Source organism: Aphelocoma coerulescens, chromosome 3 (assembly GCF_041296385.1).
Source record: "Aphelocoma coerulescens isolate FSJ_1873_10779 chromosome 3, UR_Acoe_1.0, whole genome shotgun sequence".
Taxonomy (NCBI): Eukaryota; Metazoa; Chordata; class Aves; order Passeriformes; family Corvidae; genus Aphelocoma; species Aphelocoma coerulescens.
Genome location: NC_091016.1, coordinates 11,472,023 through 11,492,546, shown reverse-complemented (window position 1 = coordinate 11,492,546; position 20,524 = coordinate 11,472,023). Strand labels below are relative to the sequence as shown.

The 20,524-nt window shown below is 40.1% G+C and overlaps 1 protein-coding gene across 2 annotated transcripts in view; it reads right to left on the bottom strand.

Moving 5' to 3' along the window:
* Nucleotides 1–2,811: 2,811 nt before the first annotated feature.
* PCSK2 (proprotein convertase subtilisin/kexin type 2) overlaps nucleotides 2,812–20,524 on the bottom strand; it is a 122,856-nt gene continuing 105,143 nt past the window's right edge. For both annotated transcript variants that reach the window (XM_069009030.1, XM_069009031.1), the window contains 4 exons: nucleotides 13,580–13,795; nucleotides 12,240–12,340; nucleotides 9,475–9,702; nucleotides 2,812–6,107 (listed from right to left, as the gene is read on the bottom strand). In XM_069009030.1, coding sequence (XP_068865131.1) covers nucleotides 5,621–6,107; nucleotides 9,475–9,702; nucleotides 12,240–12,340; nucleotides 13,580–13,795 — 1,032 coding nt within the window. In that variant the 3' untranslated portion in view covers nucleotides 2,812–5,620. The remainder of the gene's footprint in view (nucleotides 6,108–9,474; nucleotides 9,703–12,239; nucleotides 12,341–13,579; nucleotides 13,796–20,524) is intronic.

The following is a 20,524-nucleotide window of genomic DNA, read 5'->3' as shown; positions in this document are numbered from 1 at the left end:
CAGTAGTGAGATTTTTGCTGTTTGGTATGGAACAGATTGAAACCTTGATGGCAATTCTGTCTGATGTAGGCTCATCTTTGGTGCAACAACCATTAGCTCTCTCCAGGGCACATCCTATGCAACTGATTTGCAGGATTAGGACACATGGAAAATAATTATTATGACAGAGCTGCCTGGCTTTCCACAGTATCCAGGACAAATTTGCATATTCCTCTACTGCTCCTGTAACTGCCGTATGATCCCCCATCTCTGAGACAGCTGCAAATGTTAACTTGTGACATCTGGTTAATTAATAAAAGTTTTGCCTTCTACCAAAGATACCCACTGTGGGTTTATTTTGCCTTCACCATTGACTCATAGTCCTTACTTGTAAACATCACCTGACTGGTGTACAGGAGTTTTTCCAGGGAAAGAGCTGGATACCTGTTAAATAACCTGTTCCAAATCTCTCCCTTTCACAGTCTTTAAATAGTGATGAGCTTGGCAGACCTTTTTTTTTTGAAATAAAGACAAACTTCCCGTATTTGAAATAAGTTCTTACTGCAGATCTTCTCAGAATAAAATTCCCTGAAGGGAGATATCCCTTATAAAAACACTATTTGTCCTTCACCACCACAACTAAGGTACTTATGAATGCCAACAAGCTTTTGAGCAGACTGCAGCCAAAGACTGTGTTTAGGTATTTTCTTGTTAAGTATTTCCTTGGACTGTAGAGTTTAATACTGCCCCAGGATCCTGTCTCAGCCCTGTCGCAGTCACATGGAGCTCCACAGGATTGTTGGAATAAGCAGTACCTTTCCACCTCCCCATGCCTGGGGAAGCAAAAACCAACACTTGCAGCAACAACAGACTCTTGCAGCTCCCAGAAACCTTCAACTCAAGAAAACAAACAAAAAACACAAACAAAAATTCAGGGAAAGGAAATCTTTCACCTGTATGTGTGCAAATACTGAGCTCTACTTAAAGTGCTCATACATCATTTAGGCCTCAGCTTGACTCCAGGCACACAAATGATCCCACTAAAGCCCAGGACTTATTGAAGAGCTATATTAGATTAGTCTCTACACATTTCTTGTCCAATCATATCCCAGTTCTCTTAAGTTTTCATTTCAGCTTCCAGCATTGTTGTGCCTTTTCTTTCTGCCTGTTAGTTCCTGTCAGCTGCAGCAAGGCAGGGCTAAAAGCCATTTGAGCTGACAACCCTGAGCTTCGGAACCTCCTCAGAGCACCCAAGACTTTCCTTCAGTACTAAGTTGGTTTTGGTTATTTCATTCATGAGGTCCACGACAGGTGTAGCATCTGATCTACTGTGACTGTTATGTCTAGTAAAGTGGCACCTTATTCTTTGAAACAGGGACAGCTGACTCTCAACAGTCACAATTTTAGTCAGGACTTTTTGTCAATGCTGTTTTATTGGAATGCTATGGGAGTAGACATGGCTTACTAGAGTGTGTTGCTTTTCAGTTTAATTTATTAACAGTGTAAATAACTGCAGAGAAGGCATTTATCAATGCCTATTCAGGCTGGGCTGTGGTGAGCTGGGAGTAACTGCTCAGAGTAACTGCTGCTGAGAGAGAGTTTGACTGCTGCAAGGTAAACAAAAAATCAAAAAAACCACTACCCTCATTGCAGCAATAGGCAGGCTGCTTAATAATTCTGTCACAAAACAGGGTGTAAACAGGTTCAGGCAGTACCTAGGTGGAATTTCCCCCTCTCCCAGTCCATCTGATTTCACTGCAATACAGTGAACCCAATGTTCAGAATACAAAAAGCCTCATTCAATGGCAAGGAGGCAATGTCAGGACAGCCTGGGCGAGGTGTCCACTGTGTGAATACCTCCACCAGCTTAATCTTTTTTGTGTTGTGGTGTCATCACTGGCTGCTGACCCAGACCTGGTTTTTGATGCCTGTAACCATTGCTCAGCAGCTCAGTGTGATGTAAGAACTGCTCCTAAAGTGGGTTTGATAGCATTTATTGCTGAAGGAAGTCACATACTGCATTGCCTGGGCAGCAACCAGCCGAAGCAAGGACCAAGAAGAGGTGAGGGCTAAATTCTCCTACAATCTCTGACCTGCTTTCCACGGACACTGCAGTTGCCCAGTAAGGCCACAGGTCACAGGCCTGTGCATGAAAATTATATAGAAAACCACCAGTAGTCTCTGGTTCACAGTAACCATGCTAAAGTGTATAATAAATCTCATGATTTAGGGGCTAGCCTCTTCATTAAATGAAGATTCTCAATGAAGTGCTTATGCTCAAGTTTAATGGTGAAATAGTTGCAAGCATCTATTCAACAAGAGACTGGAACGAGACCCAGGTTACTAGAGGTGCATTTTCACTTCTGAGGCAACCAGAACTAGATCAGGAGGTTCCTTGCCAGCTTGTACTGCTGCAGACATGGTAAGATATAAAATTAAATGTACTTTCTGCCATGGGAACACATGAGCTAAAAAGTACCCAAAAGGTATGGGTGGGAAGTAGAGATGAAAATGGAAACAGAGGGTTTCATGTGAATCAAAGTGCTCCAAACAGCAGAGGAAAAAAATCTGCTGTAGCATTTCCTTGGGACCAGAGCTGCTAATGAGCTACAGTGCAAAACTGTCATGGTGTCTATTCCTGATCATCCCCTTCCCAAAGCAGCTCAGCACCTGCACTGCTGCTGCCTTTGCAGAACTGATCTTGGAGCCAACAGATTTGAACCACGTAAATAATGCTATGTAAATAAAAACAGCTCCTCCCAGCCTGTGGCTTGAATCTTGTATGTCCTAGAGTTTCACAGAGTTAACATAAAGCACTTTACTCTTAATCTGTTGCTATCAACTCTTTTGGAGTCTTTATTTTCTCCATATCCAGTAGATGCAGGATACACATTTCTTTATCAGTGTAAAAAGTAGAGAAGTAGGAAGTCATCCCACTGAGAGCAGCATTTTACCTCCCATGTACCTTCAGATAGGCGATGATGATAGGACTTGCCAGTTTGTAACAGCTCTTTATTTTGCTGATATTATCAAACATCATCACAGGGCTCACCTGTTTTGCATCATGAGCTTCATTTCCCCCTTTATTATAAATACTAACAAATCAACTTTATCTTCCATCAGCAATACCATAAAAACTCAGTCTAACTGGACATATTTTTCAGTGATCATTGAAGCAAAAATCCCCAAGAATTTGAAGTAGATCTCTATATTGTATATACATCTAGTTTTATATATATAATTATATCAAAACTCACCACTTCTGTATATCACTCATTTTTGTGATTTTTCAATTACTAAATTATGTCAGCATTATGAAAATATGAACAGCCATCTAGTTATTTTGCTGCTTCATAAGATATTTAATAATTGAACAGAGAACTGCAAAATTACATGAATGCAATGGAAAGTCATGTACATGTTAATTTAAGAATTCCACATGGACTTTTCTTATTCCAAAACTTTTCCACATTTTAGAAGTCCTGTAAAAACCTTCAGTAATCTCTTTCTTTGATCACATACACACAAAAAGTTACGATGTATGTGTATTATACCTTACATACCATATGTAATTCTAGACATATTTATATGCAAATATATGTAACGTACTCTGAATATATATATCGTATGTAATATATATATGTATATATATACACAGAGAGAGCAATACCACAGGTGTGTATGTATTTAGTCATACAGGTGTATGCATTAATATATATATGGTAAATTTTTCTGATGGGACTGCTGCATGCAACAAGGAACCTGTGAGTAGTATGAGGCTGCTTGGCTTGGCTTTAGGGTGTAATTCGCATAGACTTTGAGTAGGTTGAGCTGTTTATTTTTCATTTGGAAAAGGAAAGAGCAGGCCTCTTATGGAAAAATAAAAGATGGATATTCACTTGAATTAACAGCACAGGTTATACATTCTTAGGTGAAACACGTCCACCATAGAACCTTTGGGTTATGTTTTTAATTTGTTAGACAAATATTTACTTACTGAATGTGTTTCTACTACTATGCACCGAATCAACCAGGACAACTCTTATTAAAACATCTCAGATTAATACTCTGCATATTAAAAATACATAATAAAATTCTGAAACTAGTCACTGCTAAAATGCAGATCTTGGATCCTGCAAAGATCTGAAATACCTGCTTAAAATTACCATTTGAGTAGGTCCACTGATGGGCTTTAGTGAAGTGCCTGAATATTTGCAGAATCAAGACCCTTTATTACTCAAAGGTTAAATTTAGGATCTCACACCTGAGAACATGTAGTGGTTGCTTCCGTAAGTAATTCCACCAGGGAGAATGTTATATTTTGCAGCAATAGCTAGAGCATATTCTGAGGGTGAGAGAGATGGACTTTAACTCATGTCCAAAAAATTGAGGTGGGACTGACTTTAAACAGCAAAGAACAATGCCAACAAATCTTCCCAAATACACTACATTTTATTTCTCAAGAAGGCCAATTTTGCATTACACTTTAATAACTTCAGCATATTTTTCTCCTTAAATATATTCATATAACATAATATCAACAAATATGTAGCTTTAAAAAAAGAAATTTAAATTAAAAATTGCTTTGGGACTTAAACTGTGTGCTTCAAATTTTCCCCACAGCAGTTTACTGGCAGCTAGGTTGTAAACCCCAGGAAACAGGTGTCTGTGGTTGGTACTGCTGACACAGTCTCATTTTACAGTGCTGGAGAACATCTCAGTAGAGAAACCAGCAGATGCACACAAACTGCCAGAAATCCTACCGCTTATCCCTGTGTGCTTGTTCTGCTGTAAGATGGTAAATTGATTTAAATTGCCAAAATTGCAAAACAAAAAAAATCAACACAGGAAAAGAACCCCTAAAACAACCAAATTTTAAAAACTCCAGCAAAACTGGGACTTGTGCTTCTAGAATGCCCTGACCCAGTTTGCAAATCACTTCTCCCTGCCACCCAGCTTTGGCATCACTTTGCCTTCCTTATTGCATGTCTGTTGATCCATCCTGTAGCTGAATTGTGTACATAGTGTAACTGTAGTATGAAAAAAAACTCCCAAAAAATTGCATTTCTGCAAATTGGATTGGTGAATTTTCCTTATCTCTGGATTATTTCTTTTTCTGGGGTATAGTGCTACTTTAGTTGAACCCAATGGAGAAAGTCCCACTGAAGTCAGTGATGCAGAAGGAGCTGTTAGACAGTTAAAGACCTCACCAGACAACCTCTTTGTGATTCTCTCTCTCAGTGTCATTTTTTAAAATGTGCTCATTATCACCAACTTCCAATGTTAAAATTCACTCTTTTTTCAATACAAACATCTACGACAGAAATATGAAGGGAAAAGACATTAACTTCTTTGCAGGTTATTACCTATTTGTATGACACAAAAGAAAAATCATCATTTACATTCACAAACTGTACATTGTATTTGATGGGAGTATATTTTGTGGTTTAGAGCTAAAAAATGGACTGCTTCAGTGGCAATTTAAATAATTACTGACAAGATATAAGACTTTAAAATCAAAAAAGGGTGATAATTTGGCAACAGAGACAATCATTGTAATACATCTAACAGAGAGGTTTGGATAGTAGAACAGTGAGTAGAGGGGTCTGGGGAAGGAAATACACTGTCATGCAACACAGCACTAGTTCTTGCTCAGTATACTCTTCAGGCTTCTCTCCACTGCTTCATCTAATTCTTCTTCCAGCTCTTCCTTCTTGGACATGGCCAGTTTGGACTGATAATCTTTTACTATTTGGTCTATATACGGTGCGCTCTGAGTCCCGTGCAGCATCAGTGTCCACTCCTTCAGCACACCCCGCTGGGGCTGGCTGCCGACAAACCCAATCTCCAGAGCCCAGGTGCCTCGGGGGTCTTCTCCCCAAGTGTGAGTGGTCATGAAAGGCCATTTGTCAAAACCCACCTTGGAGTCATCATCCCTGGGGCGCCGGCTCAGCAAAATGGACTTTGTTCCCATTGGTGAGGTCATGTTGATGTTGAGGTCTCCTCGTCGAGTGGAATTCACAGTTATAACTGCCTGGACATGTTCAAGGTATCGGACAAAGTTTTCCTTCCCCTCACACGCGTCGGTTGTCAGTGTGAGGACCAGTTTGCCAGTTGGTGGTATCTTTCTGTGGATCAAAAGATAATTAAGCAAATTAAAACAGCACAACATGGCTTACTGGGTTTTGGTGCCTCACAGAAAACATCGTATTATTTTTCTTATTAATACATTAAAAAGTAAGGAAATAATAGTTGCAAACTTAGCCAAAAAGTGAATGTTCTCTTTTTAGAAAATTACACCAAAACTTTAATTTGAAAATAATTATGAAACGTACACCTACATGAAGAGAGAGGTAATACAATTAAGAAGCACATACTGCTCTTTAAGAACTAACATAAATGGTTGTCTTTACTTATCATTCCTTTATTGGGTAATTGCATAATAATGTGTATACTCAGTAAAAAAACCATGAGTAGTCAGTCATGTCAGTTTCCTTAAATGACAGCAGCAAATGGCTCTCTGGTGTTGGAGGAACCAATTGCACAGAATTTCAGTGCAGTCACATTAAAACCTATGTTCTTGTTCTGCTTTGGAAACCAGCACAAACATGGGATCCCACAGTCGGTTTATTTGGAAAATACTTTTCCATTAAGATTTCTATTCTCTAACAGCTCCTGTACATGAGCACATACACCAAGGAAAGAAGTCGCACGTTTTTACTGAGTTGCCAAAGTGCTGTCTGGCCCAAGAGCCAAGGCTGTGAAGTGCCTTCTAAACCCCTTGGTGTCAGGATATAACTTCAATTACCCACTGCCTCAGAAACTGGCTGGCAAAACACATGGAAAGTGTAAAAATGCTCTACATCTTCATCATCAGTGTTCTGTGAGCAGTGTGACATCTTCCTTGGTCTAAAAGAAATAATTGAAAGACAAGAATTATAGCAATCATTAAAAAAGGGACTAAGTCACAAAATACTCCAGTCACCTTGTCATTATCTTGTCTTGCAGTGGCTTCTCCCTGACCTCAATTCTGCAGTCTAATTGAGAGTCTTCTGAAGGGCATTGACCACACTGTGGTAATGAATGCCTTCTTTTCAAAAGAAATCAGTACCAGCTTTTTCCCCTCTGCTACTGAAATATTGTCTTCTTTAGAGACCAGTGAAAGCATTTAATTCAAGCCTAGCTTCCAGGAATTCTTTTCTTCTTGAGAGGAACTCCAGATATTAGAGCTTAGTACATCACTAACTGGCTCAGGCCTTTCATAGCGTATTACCTTCTTGGAAGTACTTGCAGAGTAAAACATCATTCAAATCCAGATCCTCAAGGCATTTAAACACTTACCTTAAACTGAAAAACCTGTGTTGTTCTGAGTATTATGGAGCAGAAGTTGGTATAACATAAATATTGTATAGATAAAATATTTGAGCATCTAAGACACTTGAGATACTTACTTTACATGCCAAAGCACAGGAAAAATGCACTACATGGAGACAGAGGTGAAGGATCATAATTTCAGTTGCCATGTGCTTGCAGTTTCTCTGCATGGGAAGCCTCAATCTCAACTTGATCTGAATTCCTGTTGTCTCACAGCCTTCTCACACAGTGGATAAAGCTTTGTCAAACACTGCTTCATTCCCAGATATGTGATAAGTGTTTTATCTCCTCCAGTTAATGAGGAGGGACATCACAGTGTGAGTCTTTTCTTCCTGTCAAGACTAAAACCAAAGAAACAAGGGCAATGTGTTCCCACTACATCTGCTCTGCAGACAGCTTGACAGCTGTAAAAAGCTTTTCTTTCCACCTTCTCAAGTACTGCAGTGCAAAAGTTCTCTCAGCCCTCTAAAAACACATGAGAAAAGGCTTGTTCTATTTCCCCCTTTCATATTAATTAGGATCGAATAGTCTCTGCTTCACTAGACTAATTATTGTAGTCCAGGTGAATTTTCCCAAAGAAACAAAAAGAACCAGGGGTGGTGGAAAAAGCCTGACATAAAGGAGCAGAAGTGAAGACAGCTATTCCACAGCCTTAAAATGTGCACTGCCCAATTTATGTGTGTGTATACATATAGTACATCCATGGCATAGTACCCAGTGGGAGATTATCTATAGTATATCCACTTCTGCATGTGTAGTACCTAGTGAGAGATGAGCAGGGGGAGCTCCTGTGTGCTCCTGTTCCTCAGCTAATGGACTACATTATTTTAAAACTTTCTATTTCCCTAAACCAGCCAGAACCCTTTTCAGGAAAAGTTCCTATTGCTAACAAGTGTTTCTATTTTAAATACTGATTGCTTTCAGCACTCTGTATATTCTGTCTGTTAAGTATTTCCTGGCCTTTTGCTTAATTGACAATGCTGCTCTGAAACACACCTCCATATCAACTACTCACCTTCATAAATCTATACTAAATACATGCTTTATGTATACAAATATCTATACTTAAATACAGAGAATATATAGAAAAAATGTTGCTCCAGCAAACCAAAATGAAAGAATAACCCAATTATCCACAGCAGAAGTGCAGAGTAGTCTTCATTTCCAAGGAATCTCTGGAGATGCTGCGACTTAGCTAGCTTTGTTTTTTACACTTCATAATGCTTATTATCTCCTGTCAGCGACATTTCCATTGGGGAACACAAATCTTACAGCAGTGCTGTTAATATATAGATATGCCAGGCAGTTGTCAGGGCGCTACTCTTACAGACTACAAAAAGAAATGTTCTCTCCTCCTCTAGGATGATCCCCATTTCAATAAATGGAGCTGCCCTATGATAAATAAATCAAATTTCAAATGGTATAGATAGAATTCAGGCCATTATTAGGTAGTATTTAAATTACTTAAATTAAACTACAGCTGTTGTAGTCAATTAGTATTAATTCAATTTATTTGTTGACTCATTCACTTTAGCACATAAAGGTAAATCAGAAAATAATCTGACTACCTACCCTGCAATTAGAGATTTGAAGATCTTAAGTGCAATTAAATGCTGTAGTGTTCAAACTGTATCACTGGTACCTGCAGATGATTGTTTCAGTCTTCTGAAGATAGAATTGTCTGCTGAAGAATCTCACAATCAGATATGACTTGGCTGATATATATTTCATGTGGCAACAGTTTATGTAATTTACAGTGCCAGTCTCCCAGATTTTCATTTGGGGATAGGCTCTTTATTCATAGAAACTTTAGCACAAACATACCTGTGAGTGCCCAGGAGAAATGGATGTTGCTATTAACACTACTGGCACTAGCAATGAGGATACAGATGTGCTATAGAATGTACTCCTCCAGCAAGTCAGGAACTGAAAGATCATGTAGTTTCATCAAGCATTGTTGATAAAAAATGTTTTATCAACTTATTAATGGTAACATTAGGGTTACTTAGAAAAAAAAACTTCATGAAGTTTCTTTGACTGTCTTTGTCAACGTAATTGTATGCTTGCAGCCTCCCACATGCCTGGAAGAAGCCAAACACATCCACTAGACTATTCACTTACTCAGGTTCCTGTATTGACCCTCCAACACAATGGAATCTCTCAGGAACAGTCTTCCAGTCTTTTGCCATTTTAACCATTGCTCCTGCATCTAGGACACCATAGCCAAACAAATGGTTGAACTCCAGCCCAACGCCATTCCTACGCCACCTATGAACCTCATCATGAAGCTGGTTCCTCTTGGAGGTGAGCACTGTCAGATGCTGCATGTCTCTCCATGTCAGATGCAAGCTGTGGAAGAGCAACATGGGAGACAAACATTACAGTATTTCCAAGCAGATATAAAGAAAAACTGTGTTTGAGTAAGGCTTTGGGTAAAATTTGCTTCAATGAATAATACCAAAATTGTAACTACACACATATCAATAACAAAGCTTCTATTGATCTCATGGGGACCAAAATAGGTTTGAATTATATAGTACTTTTCCAAATATGTTCTCCAAAACTGCAAAATCATTTCTGATTAAAGATAACTAACTTTAACTAGACATTATAGATCCAACATACAATTTTTAAACTAACCAAATGAGTAAGATATTATACCAGATCCTGAGAAAAATACAAAAAATTAAAAGATGATTAAAAACTTTCACCTAGCTTTCCTCTTAGATCTTGCCCCCTTTTTCTTGCCTGCTCCTCCTGCTTTTCCCATGGACCTTCCAAGATGCAACCTGAGAAGCCCCAATCTGATGAAGCAGATGAGCTCTAACAATCCATGTGTTAGTAATGTCAGGATTCTGTGAATATGGATATATGGGCCATGGGTGTCTGCAGCTTTGCACTATAAGGTATGGCAGAGGTTCGTCACTCATGTTATATTAGCATGGATGGATGCAGTCAAGTAATATTTGCCTAGTTTCAACGGTTATTTTTCATCATCTCCTATTGTCTTCCTAGATGTACAGTGATTATGATAACAGGAAGGGCACTTATTATTCTAAAAAGCTTTAGAACTGACATTCTAATTCTACATAACTAAAGCTATTCCAGTTGTTTTATGATGAACTCTTTCAACATCACAATATGTCTGATTAAAAAAGAATCTGCTTTTTAGCTTTCTGCGCCCCAAGTAATAAGCATGTGTGCATGCTGAATGTACACTAGAATAGCCAATTACTGTCATTCCCCCAAGGTGACACAAGAGAGCTGAAAAGAAGATATCACTTACATCATTCTTATTGAAATCTTTTAAGAGCTTGCTACGTACCTTAGAGCTGTACTTTCTATTTCATAGATTGGTCTGGTTTGAGACACATGTCAGTCCTATATTGTGTATGAGCTGACAGACATAATGCAGGCAAGAACAGGCTTCATGGGAGATTGTCAGTCATTCCCAGGAAGGCTCATCCAGGATAGTTCTGCACAATACAATTTAATAGAGCCAGAAAGAAGTAGGAGACACTGAAAGCTCCTTTTCTCTCCAGCAGCCTTCTCAGTAAAGCCTAGAAATTCTAGTGCAAGCCAGGGATGTTAAGTCTAATTCCTATTGATGATAATTTGGCAGAGTAATTCCAGTCTTTATGGGCAGCTCAAGTGAAGAAAAATGATAATTATTACTGAGATATTAGGTTCCACTCCAGTATAAACATTCAGTTCTCATAAAATTCATTAAACATTTATATTTTTATGGCCACATTAATATATTACATAGCAGCTGTCCCACTGAATGAGTTTGATAGTAGAAGGAATGATTGTCCAAAGCTAAACATTTGGCATGTGTTTTACATGTATAAAACCTGAAAAATGAGACTTGACCCAAGTCATGCTCTGAGCATGATAGTCATTGCTCTGCTAATGTAAACTTGGCCTCCTCTCACAGATCTTCATTATTCTGCACTGTTGAAGGAAACTATGCACGTTGTACTCACTTCATGCCATGGTTACAGCAACTGAAGCTCTGTAACTAAGTAAATACTGCCTCAGTTCATAAAAAAAATTAACATAAAGTAAAAAGCTGGTATAAGTTATCATAAAGAAAACTTTCCCTAATCAATAGAGAAGAAGATAACGATTCCAAGATATACAAAAAGTTCCAGTGTCAGGAATACCATGGAGATGGTAAATAGACAATGGAAATTTATTCCTTCATGTAACAGAGCACAGAAGCAAGCTACCAGCAATGAGCTAAGAAAACAAAAAAAACATTCTACACCACCATTGCCAAAAAAATATTGAGGAACTGATCGTTACTGGATTACCTAGGTGCCAAATACAGACAATATGAAAAAGAGCTAGACAACTTCAAGGAAGATCAATCTGCCTGTGGCTATTAAACAGGAGAGACCGACTGCTGTCTCTACAAACTATGGATTGACAAAGCTCTTGTTGAAAGATCACTCTTAATCCCTGTTCTCTGTCCTCTCCCTAAGTATCTGTCATTGCAAACAGTACCCTGGCACAAGATGAACTCCTGTCTCATACTACAGGTCATCCTTATGTTTTTGTAGGCTGAGCATTTCGCAGAGGACATGCGGAGAAATTAAATAATCTCTTCCTCCAAACAGTGCTAGAGAAGTCTAATCCCTGGATGTAGAGGATGGGGAGGAAACAGAGAGAGCCAGACAGCCAAAATACATCTGCCATGTGACTTTGGCAAGACTGTTGCTCCATCTGCAAGTCACCACGCACGTCACTACTGTATGAGGCGGCTTTTGAGCTGGTTATTGCAGCCTCATGCCATAGCCAGCCAACTGAAATGATGAACACCATTAAACAAACCACAGGCCCTCTACTCTCTAGAGCTCATGAGGAATTTCTCAACAGCATACTTAGCCTCCAAGGCAAGGGCGAACACTCCGGCTGCTTCAGGGGCAGCTGCAGACGTGCCTGAATGACGCAGGGTGCAGTTGCCATACAAATCTGTTGTAGCCTGCAATGATATTATATGTAATTAATGAAACCAGCTATCCCTTTTTCGTTGCAGCTACAGACTCAGAAAAATACAGAAAGTGGAGTTTGTAAAGAGCCCTTGCTCTTTAATTGTGTTTGGGCCCACGATCTGTTTTCTTTTTTGAAAGAGTATATCAATTTAAAACCACAGGGAGACACATTTAGAGCATAAATGAAAAAGCAAGTCATCAGGTAGTAAACCAGTGCTCATTACCACTTAGAACCCATTTATTTCTTATAAACTCAGTTTAACCAAAGGCCTTAAATTCCTTTCTGATTAGCAAAAAGATTTGAAACTAGAATTGTTAACACTATCGACTTTTTAACATTTGTCCAACTCTAGGACCAGCAGCAGCACCAGGCTTCTGTCTTCTGTGCAGATTAGTCACTAGCAGAGACCAGTAGAAAACCTTAGAAATGCATTTTATCGCAATAATTACAAAGGTGCCACAGATCATCTTGGCTGGTATCATCACAGAGCTAATATGAAGACAGAAACCAGTGTTCTGTCTGCTACTGCATATGGGTATTTAGGATTGTGCAATGTGTCTTGGGGGTTTGAGACAGGGTCATGGAAAATGTACAACAGCTTTTGGCAAAAACTAACCTTGAGTTAGTACATCTGCATTTTCCACTCTGTAAACTGAACTATGTCCTGGCTAGTCTGACGGTGCTGAAGAGCTGAAGAGCAGTGATCACCACAGTGGAAGAGAATCCCAAATACAATTGAACAGAACCTGCCTGTTTTCCAGCTGTAAGTATGGCCCTGCAGCAACAGCAGGCTCTGGTGATCTGAACTCCCATATATCCTCTGTGGGTGACTAAATGTCATTCTGCTCTGTGCTGCTTGTACAGCAGATGTCTGCCAGTACAGGTAAATATGATCTCAGATGTTAACTTAGATTTTTACAGAGACCTTTTGTCACACTGTCCTCCAGGAAGAGGGCAACTGAACTTCTAAATCTGGTTTCTGATAAAGGAAAGCACCAACTTTCCTTTGAAGCTCTAAGAGATGGAAGATCATTGCTGTTCTCAGTATAAATCCCACGTCTTCTCAGCTGACAGTTTTGGCACCATCACATACTGCAGATGAGAAAATATTCATCTCAACAAAGAACCATCTGCTGCTCCAAAGTACACAGAGTTGCAATAGGTCATGCACACAGACATACATCATGCACAAATATAGCAAAAACAGCACAATAGTATCAGGACTCACCACGCCAGCCTCTGGATTTCTCTTCCTCCCATTACTAAAGGTGGAGGCTAAGGTTGAAGAGCAGCTTTCATCATACAGAGCTGTCCGTCCATCGTTTATGGCAGAATTGATGGAGATTGTCCACATGCTTGATGCATAACCATCGCAGTTACAGTCATCATAGCTGCCCCCATCTCCAGAGGCCCAGACATAGATGCTGCCTTTTCCACCCCGGCCCTGTGAGAGGGGAAAATCGACCCTCTGGTGTTAAACAGCAAATAGAAGATAGCAGCAGCTTTAAACTGCTGAAGTACTCAGGCCTGAACAACAGGCCCAAGCCAAAGTTGACTCAGATGACTCCTGAAAATCATGTAATAGACACTGTCTCTGTTAGTTGTTTAACAAAAGAACCTTGCATACAGACTGACCATACCACTTTAATGCCTTCACATGGCCTTGTGTAATTATCTGCAAGATATGTTAATAAAGACATCATTTTAAGAAACCTTCCCAGCTGACATCACCAGATGTTTATTTGCAAGAAACCCCTACCCCCACCGTGGCCTGGGCTCTGGCCAAGCCCTGGTCCTGGCTGGTTGGAAGGTATTTTATAAAAGCTGGAACCCTGCCTTGCAGCAACTTTGGAGACCTCACTTATGAGTGGACACACTGTGTAAGACCTCCCAATTCCTGGGAAAGTTCTCCAAATTGCCACTGTAACAGGGGCTCCCCAGCGACTGCGGGTTCTGGATGATTGTAAAGTATTTAGGAAATTGGTGATGTATCTTCCTCAATCACTATTCTCTCTCTTTCATATAGTACTGATTAGATGTATTATCTTGCTTATTTTGTTTGTTGCTAAAGCCAAGCACATAGTAAGCTTTTTGTTTTATTAAATGTATCATTTTACCTCTGTGTTGCCTTAATATTAGTAGTAGAATAAGACCATTCTTTATTGGTGTCTGTGTCATTTAAATCACCCCCATCAATTGGCAAAACAACTGTGCATCTAATTGTAAAGCTGAGCATCTATAAAGGAGAAAACTGGTACAAACAAAACATACATCAAGCTTCAGATGAAATACACAGACCTACACACGTTATTAAATCCAGGCAACTGGCAGCCAAAGCCAGTTCTGCAGTCTTGTGTACGTACATAGAGCACTTCCATTTATCTCCTGGTTTGCTTCACACCCTGCAGGCTCCTGTGGCAGATGCTAAGACATTTAACGGATTCATCAGCATTTATGTCATGGTCTAAGTGTCATGAGGAAAAGTGTTCTTCTAAAAGGGATATAGGTCATCTCACAGGCTGGGTTTGTAAGATCCAGTTAGGTTCAGACAATGGCTAAAAAGCTCTACCAGCACCTTTTTCTCTCAATAGATTTCTTTTTCCAAAGGTATGATTGGCTCGGAGCTGTTTTTCTGACAAACCAGCTTCTACTTCTAAGGAGAAAATAAAGTTATGAGACCATAAAAATAATCTACAGAAAAATGGCCCAGCAATTATGTTGAGCTGGACAGGAGTGACTGAAGCTGAAGGGTCACTATAAAGGCTTCCTGTTAATTAAAGCAAAGAAACCCATACCCTCTCCCCAACTTCCAGATAGGCAGGGAGTACAAAGGGATCAACTCAGCTCCTTCTAATTCCATAATCAGAAAGAGGTAGGAGCTGCCTGAAAGAGAGTCAGATCTGAGAACTACAACTCTCAGGGAAAGATCAGTGCTATGGAATTCAAAGCTCAGATCTCCAACTGATTCCAGCACAGCAACCACTCTGTGTTTAGTTCAAGTAATCCAACATTTACTTCCAAGAGGACCGTAAGTCTGCAAGGCTGGAATTTAACACACTGTTTAGATGCACTGAGCAAAAGACTAAAAAATTTCTTCTGGCCTTCTCAATGCCCAGCATGAAACAGAAGTTAATGAATATACAAACTTAGTAACCTGCAGTGGCATTTTAATAGGGAACCTTTTCACTCAGGATTTTAAATCAAATCTGAGTTCCCAGCAGTACCTTCTATTTTTCATTGCACCCCACAGAACAGAGCAACCTCATTATTTCAAGCACGTTAGTGAGTTGCATTATAATCCACTGAATTGCACAGCAGGTTTGCTGACACTGGGATACTTAACATCTCAGGACACAGATTTTCCTATTAAAGATAATGACTATGAAAAAGCTCACTGAAATCCATCTAAGAACTTCCACAAAGACCTGGTATCAGTCGAGTTTTAAGGAAGGATGATATTGTTGCAAAAATATATACTTTTAAGAACAAAATCATGCTAGCAATTTATTTTAAAAAATAAAATAAAAATCAGTAGAACAAGACCAGATACACCTTTTTTCTCTTTGACTTTTTCCATATCCCATCTTGTGCTCTGACTGCCATTAGTTTACAGGACCCAAACATGGTCTTTGGACTGCCTTCAGAGGCTACATCCCAATCTTGCCACCACCATGCCCACCTACACCACCATGCCCACCTATACCACCACACCACTTTGCAACCCTCCACCTGCTCTGGACAGCCTCTGTCCCAAAAAAAGCAGGTAGCTGTCCAACATAGAAAGCAGGTGGCTGCTGGTGGCAGGAATGGGATGCTTGTAATGTGTGAACCCATTCTTAAACAATCTCCCTTCCTGTCATTTGAAAGGAAGAGGAAACACTTCAATTTCACGTGAGAAATTCACTAAAGTGCTAACAAGAAGTTAACCTCTGCAGTGTCCAGAACAGAGAAAAAGACTTAACCCTGCTCAGCAGGACTGTTCCATGTTGCCAAGTATTTTACCCCACAGACGGGATTCGTGGCAGAATGGCAGAAAAAGCATGTAACAGATTGCTGGTATGAAGCAAGGGGAATTCACAGAGGAACTGAAACTCTGGGAAGGGGTTTATGCATGCAATTTCTGCAACTTGAGAATGGCCTCAGGATATCACTTTCATGGGAGTCACATCCACAAGTGGATCTTAGTGTTAAAACCTGTAATTCATCTCTTAATACTCTAATTTCAATTGCCTTTCTTCCTAGCCAGGACTGGAAAGAGGAGCAAACACTGCTGGAATAAACTGACAGCAGCCCAACTGCATTATTTGCAATGATGCTTAGGACTTGTTGTTTACATGTCCCACAGCCAGACCCCACAGTGGGACTGTCTGCACAGGCAAACTGTTTGCTGGCTGTTCTCAGGCATCTCATCATTTACCAGACAGAAATAGATGGCTTCAGGAGAAGAGAATTTTCAATTCTCTGGATGGTAGTAATAAAACAGATCTAGTCCTGATCTAGTGGGTGGCATCCCTGCTCATGGCATGGCAGTGGGTTAGAACTAGATGGTCTTTAAGGTCCCTTCCCACTCAAACCACTCTATGATTGTATGTTAAGCCAGAAAAAAAATCCCAGTTGGGTTAACTAAGCATCATATTTAAAGCAAACGGAAAGCTCCTATTTGCATCTCAACCTTATGTGAACCTAGAAAATATTACTAGTGACTCAAGCTGCTGTACATTTGGACCAAAAACAGGACTGGAGAAGGCAGTAGTAACATACACTATAAATACCAGAGGGAGCCTGAAAGAAGAGTCAGGAAGAAGACAACACCAGCAAGATTGTACGATACATTTTAAAGAGTATCTTTCCTCCAGAATCCTGTAGAAACCTGTTCATTTCCTCCAAAAGTGATGCATAGCCTGGCACTTGCCCTTCTGAGCCATCTGAAGATGTATCTCATTCAGAGCTGAAAATCGACCTTGGTGCATTTAGTACCAGCCCAAGAGAGGCCCAGTTCTCAATTCAGGCTAAACCAGAACTAAATTTTGGGCAAGGCTGTATGTTTAGTAATTCACAGACAGTTCCTGAGAAGCTCTCTTTGAGAAAACATCAGGTTTTCTATTTCCAGCATCCTTGGTGGGAAGCTGCGCTACGAGGAAAAAGTATCCCTGAGAAATATTCTTACCCCTTTTCTCATCTTCCACAAGTGCACAATCCCAGAGAGATGTCTTTAGTGAACTACCTTGCAAAAGTGAGCTGGCAGAAGACTTCAGCCTTTCTCACTTTATGTAACTTCAGGCATATCTTAAACTATTTTTTCCCCCCTTGTTATTGTCTTTATTCATCATGCTTGCTGGGCTAGTACCTGAGCCAGTGTTTCCCAAAGTTTTGATTGTTGGATCACACTTTCCAAAGAAAAATGGGTGTATTCAGGAAATAAATCTCCTCCAGCTTCCCTGACTTTTCTCATCAAGGCTGGCAAGCTCCCATATGAGTAACAGTCTGACCTCTAACACAGCATGGCCTCTGCAATGGCTTCTCCAGTTCTCCCACTACCACCCAGCCACTGGCTGATAATGGATGGAAGGAATGTAACAGTCTTTAGAGCACATTTTTCATATGGACTTGGCCTAATGCTTCAGTTGTAGATCAGAAATAACAGCTTCCAACCAATACAAATCCAAAACAAAGAACAGGCTCCTGCCCTGAAAAGCAAAGTACCAGGGAAGGACAGAATCAGGACACCAGGAGGCAGGTAGGAGTGGGGTAAGAAGAAAAAAAGTGGCACCTGACTGTGAGGAGGTTTAGGTGCAGTGAAAAGGTATTTCAGGATAAGGATAGCCAAATGGCTTGCTGATGTTTATGGACTGTTTCATTCCTATGAAAGCAAATTAAAATGGAGCATATTTGAAAAAAATGCACAAAAATTATAGAACTGAAAATTGCTTTCTGCAACAAATTGAAAGCACACATTATTTTATATGTATCTTTCTTTCTGTTTGACATATGATAGCTATTTTGTAATTCTTCCTCCTAGGAAAACAGAGGTGTTTCAGCACCTTCTATATAATTTAATAGTAATTTGTGTGCCAGCCATGGCAAGAGATAAACTGGTTTTCCAGGAAAAGCAAAAAACTCTACAGTTTCTTCTCATCTTTCTCAGGGGTCCTACTGACTTATGAATAGGACACAGTTAATTTCTGGCCTCTATTAATTTTGATTGCATTTTCCTCTGAAAAGAGGATTCCCTTCTCTTCATGACTGAATTAGCTGAAAATCCTTACACATTTTGTAATTAAAACCTGCATCCTTCAGTAGTGACTGCTAATTATTGCAGAAAGTTTTCAGCCCACACAGGTAAAATGAAATCATCATTGCATTCCCAGGCAAGGACAGACTGGAAGAGCTATGGGACCACTTTTCTGCTGTCGTGAGCTGGTGGGGAGCATCAGCCTGCTCCCTCCATGAGATTACACAGAGACCTTGTTCTGCCTTGGTATCCCCAGCCTTCTTTTTCACTGGCAATCTGGCTATGCAGTATAAGCCAGCTGGAGGCAGCAAGTCCTTGGCATCCCTGAACTGCTGCCCATTTTTTGTACTGTCAGGGTCTTCTGGAGACTGCCTGCATGTTCCTGCATTCCTGACATCCCTCGCTCTCCTGGCTCCTCCAGCTGCCAGGATGATTTGCCTAGAGCAATCTGCTAGCCTGTGACTTCTTGGATCCCTTTGCTCCTTTCCTATACTGATGACTTGGGGACTGTTAAAACCTGAAGCAAAATCTAGGCAGAAACATTTCTGACAGCCAGCCAAATAATCTTGATTTAACCTTAGAGATACCAAAGTTTAGGCAGGAAACATATCTGGACTGCCAAATTTGCTACCGCACAAGTTCAGGGGGACAGCTACCTTGTTTTAGCTGAATGCATTTGCATGTCTAGATCCAGTTCCTTCCAAAAGCCTGGAGATACTGAACTGTAACCGTGGAAAAGCCCAGCACGGCCACAAGTCATGGAGTTCAGATCAGAAGAAACAGCAGCTGGGTTATCCTCTCAAATTCACCACTGATGAAGGCCCTGTCCCTTCCCTGCTGGCCTGTCTAATCTTCTGGTATTCAACAGTGGAAGAGGAAAGGCTGTTTTGGCAGGAGAAAGAACTCAGTTCAACATTTGGCTACTGTGCAAAGAATAACTGTCACTTGGAACCACATTTCAGTCACGGTTCTCCTGTTTGTGTCCCTTTCACATTTTGCTGTCTTTAATAACTATCTGTCCAGTTTGTCCTAGCAGATTTCTGAAACTATTCGGGTCAAGTAATAACCACTGACTCCAAAAGACTGCTGCATATGAGACTCTCAAAAAACCTAAGCCCTATAATTTGCAAACCCTAATAAAAGGCTTTCTGTAACTTATTTTAGAATTGGTTGCAGAAGAGTACTGAACTCACATCCACCAACCCACAATTAATTGCATAATTGTTAATACCTCCTTTGGCTAAAAATAATGCTTGAGCCATTTTCTACATCTAAATTGCTGTTGAAATTGGATGGACTTCTCTCAGCCAAGAGAAATTAATGTAAAATTATACTTTTGGTGAAGAGAGGCAGCATTAGGTCTCAGTTAGGGTTCAGTCTAGCAGGGAAATGAGGATGGAACTTTGAAAATGCTGAAGCAAAAATTAGCCATTCCTTTTTTGCTGGATGCTGGGCTGTGTACCACAAGTGATAATATAACAATTCTACAGGCCTAATTCTAGTATTGATAATATTTGCAAAAAAATCAATCTCATCCTCTTCTCATTATCTCTGAGCTAGATTATCACTGAGAAAGACTCTAAACACCTAATTTACTCTTCACCAGTGACAATGCTGATTTCCTTCCCAGCATTCCCAAGTGGTGTGATGAACTCTGGCCTCATAGCTTCACCTGTGTCCCTGGAAGCACTGTGCAAAGGTTCCCAGCTTGCAGTATTAGCCTTGCTGGGAAGCTAAACCACCTATCTGCCAAGATGTGGCACAGAGATTAGGCAAAAAACACTCTTGAGGGCAGAGTGAGACGACAAAATTAACATTTTCAGGCTACATCATTGTCTTGCTTCCTTAAAAAACATCCCTGTCAGATGACGAGGGTTCAGAATTCCAAGCAGATACAACATGTGTGGGGTTTTAATAAGGTTTGATTTTATCTTACACGAA